Source organism: Aedes aegypti, chromosome 3, assembly GCF_002204515.2.
Source record: "Aedes aegypti strain LVP_AGWG chromosome 3, AaegL5.0 Primary Assembly, whole genome shotgun sequence".
NCBI lineage: Eukaryota > Metazoa > Arthropoda > Insecta > Diptera > Culicidae > Aedes > Aedes aegypti.
The window spans coordinates 401805225-401813560 of record NC_035109.1 but is presented as its reverse complement, the minus strand read 5'-3'; the positions used below and the strand labels follow the sequence as shown (position 1 = coordinate 401813560).

At 38.0% G+C, this 8336-nt stretch overlaps 1 protein-coding gene across 1 annotated transcript in view; it reads right to left on the bottom strand.

Annotated features, from left to right (window-relative positions):
- Window positions 1-8: 8 nt before the first annotated feature.
- The window catches only part of LOC5564106 (probable ATP-dependent RNA helicase YTHDC2), a 29064-nt gene continuing 20736 nt past the window's right edge, over window positions 9-8336 (bottom strand). The window contains exons 5-7 of the mRNA XM_021855386.1: window positions 6163-7284; window positions 811-953; window positions 9-743 (exon numbers count right to left, since the gene is read on the bottom strand). Coding sequence (XP_021711078.1) covers window positions 638-743; window positions 811-953; window positions 6163-7284 — 1371 coding nt within the window. The 3' untranslated portion in view covers window positions 9-637. The remainder of the gene's footprint in view (window positions 744-810; window positions 954-6162; window positions 7285-8336) is intronic.

Genomic DNA, 8336 nt, shown 5'->3' with positions numbered 1-8336 from the left:
ATCGAAGCTATGTTTAATTTGTCATTCTTTCACATTGATAACTTTAAAAGTTTTCAGTTTTATTCCACTTTTACAATTTAATTTAATTTAAATTAAACAGTACATTTGCAGCTTATTCTTTGTATTCTGATTTCCGAGGATTGCAATTGTCCGTAATTGCCACCACATTCAAGAATTGCAATTAATCCGTGCTTTGTAGTTTGTTTTTTTCTTTATTACGGTTTGTATCTTGTTACTTGGGCTCAAATCGAATACCTAATGTTATTCAGTTAGTTCGTTTCTTCACACGAGTTGTCTTTGAGATACAATAATCCAAACAAGATAGTCATAGAGAGAGAATTTTATGCACGTGACACGAAGCGTCACGTATGAATTCATGTTCTAACAATCGCTGAATGCTATTGGTTTTACATTATTACTCATGTCTCTATTTGTGTTATAACTTTATAACTTTGTATTCTGTTGCGAATGAGAAAATGTTTTACCTTGTTTTACCATACTTTTAGTGATAAAATTACGTTATGTTACAGTGTTGAAATTTGAATATCATTGCAACCTTTGTATTTTTTTTCTCTTTCTTTGTGTATTAGCTATACGGGGATGACGGTTTTAGCTTGATGAAGAGACGTATCAAGATCTACTTGAAAAATTCCATCAGCTCGTGGCCGCTCGAGGGTGACAGTTCCTCTCCGTCGAGGTACTCTTCCAGCACTCTGCCCCGCATAAAACTTTTCTCGAAGGTACTGAAACAGATAAAAATGGTTTCATTAATGCGAATTGTTTCAAATTGCAGCACGCTGATTAACTTACCTTAGCGTTTCAAATGAGACCGTGTTCTTGGAAAACAGATTCAAGTGGGTCCGATTGGCAACCAATGTCAGTCGACCTGCTCCGTGAAAGCATTTGTTCTGTGATATGTGGAAAAACAGGATGATGCTGAGATTTGGTTGTTTCTGGGGAAAATAAAAATCATTATTAGTCCAATTGAAGCAAATCAAACATTTTTGAGATGCGCCATAAACAACATTGACTCATAAGGGAAAGGGAGAAAACCCTATATGCTAAATTCATCGATCCTTTACCCTATTACATGATATAAATACACGGAGTCCTGACAGGTGTCTATCATTGGTGGTCAAGGATACCATTTTTAGGGGTCTGGGTCATTTGGCATAAAGCCATTTGGCATAAGGTCATTTGGCATAACGCCATTTGGCATAAAGGACATTTGGCATAACAGCCATTTGGCATAACGGTCATTTGGCATAATTTTGAACAATGTGAAAATAAAGGGTCATTTGGCATAACGGACATTTGGCATAATATCAAACCATCTGAAAAGGAAGGGTTATTTGGTATAATAATTCAGATATTCCTTTTTCTATGTGAAAAAATTGTTGTAATATTACGCAAAAGAAAAAGTCATGTTAAAAAGAAGGTCTAATTCCCATATAACAAAATAACGCGTCGAATCGTTATGCAATAACCCTCGAAAGAATACCTTATGTTTAAAAGAAGGGTAAATCTCTAGATAAATATCATGACTAAACAGAATAACAGAAGATGAACTAGGGTGTCAATCAGTGACGCAATATTTCTCAATTTGAAATTAAAAATTGAAAACAAGGTAATGACTGGAAAACAAGAAAACAGCAACATTGCTACTACAATTATCTTTTGTATAACATTTCGTGTTCCAACGAACTCGATCAACCAGTGCACACTGGCCCAGGAAGCTAATTTAGGCGGACATGAGGTTTTCGTCTCGATTTATTGATTTTAGAGTCATAGTTGCTTCTGATAATATGTTCAGAATTTTCGGTTCCGGGTCATTTGGACGAATGTCATTTGGTTGAATGCCATTTGACCGAACGACATTTGGCCGAAAGGGTCATGGATTTATAATGAATTTCAAAGAACTCATTCAGCTTATTCAAGAATAAGGTTACACCATCATTGATATGCACATAATTAGCATTTTAGTAGTTTTTCAAAAAACAGTTCGTGCTGAAAGAAGAACATCCTAAATGTAAGCAGTTATTCACTTCTCTGCTAGCGGTGATAGCCACCTGCAGATGTTTGTAGTTAGATTTTGACAGTAACCAAAAAGGTTTAAGACTTATTCGTCCTTTTGCTGGATCTGGTTGTTTTGATCCCTCGGATCGTACTTAGTAATATATGTCATAGCGCTAGCAACCACAAGTCTTGGTTTCTTTGACTTAAATATTCCCCGAGTCGTTTATTGCTATACGCAAGCAGGAGGAGAATGACACTCACCCAAGTTAAGGTAAAAAAAAAGTATTTTGAATAAGACGTAAGGGATTCTGGGGTAATATGCACCCTTGAGGCAAAACAACCCCACGGTGCCTTTTATAAGCATTTGTAAAAAAATTGGAAAAGATTCGTCAAGGTCGGATAGGAGTGACCCACAACATGCGATTTTACAAATCCAACTTCCAGAAAAATGTCTAATTTTTTCTAAAATATTTGTAGAATCCCCGAAAAGTCGTTTTACTCCTGGGGTGCATATTACCCCTGATACCCTTATTATAAGCTTTATCATGAATAACTAATAGAAATACTTCACTCTTGAAAGAACAGCCTATGATCAAAAGAAGGAAAAATCTCTTATGAAAATTTAGGCAAGTGTAATGCATATAACACTGCGGAACACGTTTTTGTCTCCAGCACCAAAATACCGCTATTCACTTAATTAAGGGTTGCTGAATTCATTGCCGTTTTCAGAAATATCATAGCACGTCTAGTTTTTGAGATATTGACTGTTGAAAATGCAAAAAATGACTATTTCAGCCAACTTGCATGCAAGTTTGCCAGCTTGTAAGGTAATATATTGGCTTAATTTGCCACAGAACTCAAACTTTATGTGTATAACAATACTTATTATCAAAGTTTGTAATAATTTCGATGCGGAAAAGTTATTTTTTGATGGTTTAGAGAATTGTTGTATTTTGCCTTATAGAAGAAACGAAGAATTTTGTATAGAGACTGCAAGCATGTTGAAAAAATCGGTTTAATCAAAATTTAATCGCGCAATTTCAATCAAATTATATCTGAAATGAAAGTTCAAGTTCTATTTTGCATGTTTGGCGGATTAGATCACAAAAAAATTTGACAAATCGTACTTTAAATTTCATGTAAACATGAATAAAACCAGTGTTTTATACAACTTTGGCGACCTGTAGCTAAAAATTGTGACGTGCTGGAACATTTCTGAGAATAGCACCAGATTCAGCAACCCCAAATCTACTAGAGACACATAATTTGATCCTTGAGACACGCAAAAAAGTCATTTTTGTTACGCTGTGTAATAGTTCTATCAGTACAACTACAAAGAACTTCCGATGATTTAACCCTCTAATACCCAAAATTGCATTCTTATATAACCTACAAATGCCTGGGCTTCATTTAACGTGTAATATAAAAAATCGTACCTTTTACATTTTCTTACGATTAACCTATCACAAACGAAGAGCCTGCTGGTATTAAAATAATTTCAAACCTGTTTTTCCGTTAGTTACACGGAAAATAAAATACGCTCCGAAAATAAATTAAAAATTTAATATTTTTCAAAATACCGTAACAATTAAAATTTTTATTAATGCCAAAAATCAACAACTAGAAAAGGCTTCAAGAAAAAATGAAAAAAGCTAGGGATGCTCAAAAATAAAAATTATAAAAATCAAAAACCAAAATTTAAAAATTTGCGAATAAAAATAAATAAATGCCCAAAACGTGTTTAGAACGATTTTAGATAACGAAAAATAATACTTAAATCGAAAATAAAAATTTGGGTATTAGAGGGTTAAAGAAGGTAAAATTTCTAATTAAAATATAAGCTGCACTATTTTCAATAGTATAACTCGAATGAATAGCCTATGTGCAAAAGAAGGAAAAAAATCTGGTGAAATCAATACAACACTTGAAACCTTATTACACCTTTGGTAGTCCAGAGGCGAATTAACCGTCACCTCAGAGTCTTGTGAGGAGTTGTGAGGAGTTCACAACTTCGTCCTGAATTAACGGGTCGATTTTATCATTCTCTTAGAGCTCTTAAGGGGTGACAAAAAATTACGTCCCGTCACATTATAAAAAACAACAAATCAATTAGCTTATCAGTTATTGGGCCACACTTATGAAACCTACATATCAGAGGTGGTGTTATTTGATTTTTATTTTCATGATTCAGCCAAACGGCATTCGGCCAAGTGGCCGGACACCGAATTTTCAGTACTACAAAGTGTACGCATCAAATTTTTTTTACGATGATTGCAAGAGTAAAGTAGGTATATGCCAACTTCTTTATTTTAACGAATCGTGAGTTGGTATGTTCAGCAAAGTTGTAGCGAATGATCAGATTTGCTCATAACAGCGTATGGCTGATTTACATAAACTAGTAATATCAGCAGCGAGCTATCAATATCACTTTGATTTGGCAACCAACAGCAGTGATGCGACATCGCACTCTAGATTATAATGAATTCAGAATGAGTGATCACGTGACAATTCTCTATCTCCCTGGGCCTTCTTTAGTCGAGTGGCTAGAGTCCTTAGCTACAAAGCAAAGCCATGCTGAATCCCAAAGCCAATGTTGCTGAACAACGATCGGAAACGCGAGGCACGATGAATTTTCGTAGGCATCAAAACGGAATCTGTGAATAAACACAAACAACCGTTCGGGCGCTTCATTCGTTCGTGTTTCATTTTCGGATCGCTGTTTCTCCCGACGCTATCATCGGGTGATTTTCCATCGCTTGGTAATGTGAACGGTACGATCCACGCCGCCTGCTCTTCGCGAAGAACAGAAAAATATTCATTTCGATCATCTTCATGTGGGCTTGCAACAATCACGCTAAACTTGCTCCGTTCAAAAATGAGTGCCGAGCGCACAAAATTGGCCTCTTTTCGTGCAGCACAGATTCTGTGCAAAGGGGCTGTACACAGTTTTGTGCAAACGGTGGTAAACAAAACTGAATGAGTGAATTGCGCACAGAGGAGGAACGCTTCGAATGCGGAATTCGTTTCCATTTTTGTTTTGCTTCTGAAAACATTAAAAAAAACATTCCAATTTAAAAGATTTTCAGAGATTTTTTTCATTTGAATAGCCGAAGCGGAAGCAAATGGGGAAAAAACTTTCGCATGTGCGACCACCTTCCGGCTTTTCGTTAGAAAACATCTCAGAAAGCTCTCCATCTTACCAACGGCCAACTGTTTGCTGCCACGCGGGATATCATTGACAGTTCCCTTTCCATCGATCTCGGGCAGCCGAAGGCGAAAACGTCGGCAACTCACAGAATTAGTGCGACCTACTCATAATTTTCACTCAGTCAGCCAGTTCTGCCTTGGTTGCCTCATTCTGTGTAGTTTTAACACATGCGCTGCGTGGAGCTGGCTTAGCGTGGAATGTTTGCTTGACTTTACGAGCAGAAGCAACCTTGCAATGAATCACGAGAATGAACAGCACGTGGATAAATGAATCCTACGAGGGGAGAGGCTTCGCGAACCACTTATCGGTGTGTTCATTTTGCTTCTTCGACGTTGCATCCGTTCGCTTTTTGCGATGCTCTTCGTGACGCAAAAATGAAAAATGAATTTTGGCGAATGTTGGATCGCGAAGATGCGTCGATCATTGTTCACGAAGAAGATCCATCGCAACCCTGCCCAAAGCTAAAATCTTCAAATTAAGTATGTACAGAAAATATATTGAAATTATGCCAAATGTCCGTTATGCCAAATGACCCTCATCTTTCACTTAGTTAAAAATTATGCCAAATGTCTGTTATGCCAAATGACCGTTATGCCAAAGGTCCTTTATGCCAAATGGCGTTATGCCAAATGACCTTATGTCAAATGGCTTTATGCCAAATGGCCCGCTCCCCATTTTTAGGACATTTATGCACTGCGAAGATAGTTCATAGACTTCTCAAATTTTGCTGTATTTCCGGCTGACCCAAACACAACTGACACACTCGATCACGCCACTACTCTCCACCGTAGGGATAAGCGACACAATTGATGAACCAAACAATATTCTTTTTAGAACCTTGCATTGTAGTACTGATAAAAAAAAAAAGATGTACTACCAACCCTGGGATTAGAAATCGGCCAACGTAGTTTACGGAAGCTTTCTCAATTCGCACATACCTTAAGTATTTTTAATAGTTTCGGTTGCAACGAAGACGTAAAGCTCCACGCGTCCGGAGTTTCAGCAACCAGCTCGATCTGCAAACTGGACGCCGCATGCACGACAAAGTAACGGACCTTGGGGTCCCCCTTCCTGTTGTTGTTATTGTGCTGTTTGCCTCCTGCTCCGTGCTGCTGTTGGTTCCTGTTATGATACTTGTTGTTACTATTGTGACCACTGCTACCGTTGCCGTTGTTGCTGCTGCTGTTGTTACTGCTGGCAGCCAGTTTGAAATCGTTCGCCGAGAAATTGAATGCATTTCCAGCGCCACCATTCACATTCAGGTGGTTCTGTATCACAGGTCGAGGCTTCTGGCCAATGTTACTGTGGCCGGCGAATCCGAGATGACGATCTTCGTCTTTCAGCAGCTGGGCCACCGTGTTCAACAGGTACAAATCGTTTGTGCTCGGCTGATATGATCTCGGGTGGCTGATGAACTTCAGGAAGAGCGCACTCAGCTTGTTTCGGAATTCGAACACCGAGGCACCAAAATAGCTATCCACGGCAAAGTTAATCCAATCGTCAACAATCAACTTGCTTTTGTCCGACATGTCATGCTCATCGTAATCCGAATTCGATTCATCCAATTCCCTCCACGAAATAAGCGCTTCTTCCTCGTTCAAAAACAGGGGACCGCAGAACAACGCGATCGTCACCGGCGCTACAACCGTATTGCACTTGATCAGGCAGTGAATTCCCGCTCTCGTTTTCTCCTCAAAAACGATCCACTCCGACGGAAGCGATAGGATGCTTTCCTTGTTCTTCTTCAACGATTTGTCCCTGATTACAGAGCTAGGATGTGGACTTATCTTCTTATCGATGCGGGTTTTAATGGTGGCATTTTCCTTATCCACGCGACAGATGTTAGGATACAGACCGGCAACCAGACATGCTTTCACCACGGCCCAGTTATCTGCGTTTTGATTCAGATCTTGGATATTCCCTGCTCCGTAACTCTTCACCAAACCCACCGATCGTAAATGGCCGAGAATCTTACTTCGCAAACTTCCGATAGTATCCATCGTGCCCGAATTGAGGAAGAACCGATTGCAGAACTGGCGCTCCTTCATCGATGGTTTGAGCTGAAACGAAATAAAAACATTAAAACTTTACATATTGGGTGTCCCAATATTTCACTTTGTCAGAAAAGTTGAGGGCTCAACCACCAAATCGTACCTAATGATGTTATACAATATTTTTTTCTAAATGGCTTTTTGTTTTTTTTTTTTTTTGAAAGATTCGACGATTTTATCATTCTAAGACTATTTTTAGGTGAAACAGAATAGAACACCTTTCGAATGACATATTCAGATATGGAATAGGGTGCCGGTGTCATTAGTGGACTACCTAAGCTATAAAAAATCATAACAAAATAACGAAACAATTTAACAAAGATCTTTTGACGTCAACAGAAAGATTTCAACCTCTACTATATGGGAAAAATATTAAAAGAGTGATAAATCTAATTTTTAACATAAAATAGCTTGAGCCACTATTGGTACACGTGTTCCAATAGTTGCGTTAGTGCTCCAGTAGTAGACGTTTGGGAATGATACAAGGAATATTAAACAAAATGGTAAATTTTTACAAAGGTTTAACATTTTTCCCTCGGAACAGCAATTAATATCTTTCGAATGAAGCATAAAGATCATCTCTAGGGCTTTTTTTCATTTTTATACATCCATTTTAAAAACTGCTTCCATCCGTTGATCCACTATTGGAACACGACGGCAACTACTGGTGCAAGGGAGCAAACTTTTTGCATAAACTTAATTATTTATATAACTTTTTGATAAAATAAAAAGCTGAAATTTGGCAAATCGACTTAAACTAGAGACGATCTATCCACCAAAAATAGCGCAAGTCGTTTTTTATCGAAAAATGTTCGTTTTATTCCATAGTCCAATCTACTGGTACATTACAACCATTGGTACCGGCACCCTACTACCTACCTCTAACACTGGCACTAGCGTATGTGCCAGTGTTAGAGGTAATAAGGAAATATGTCTTGTGTATATTTCGTGATACCCTCCCATGTTTTTATTATTTTGCAGATCCCTCGAAGACCAAGCTTTCTGGGAAAAAATCATTTACAGTATGTTTTGCACTAACATTTTTGCCATTTTTGTGATTT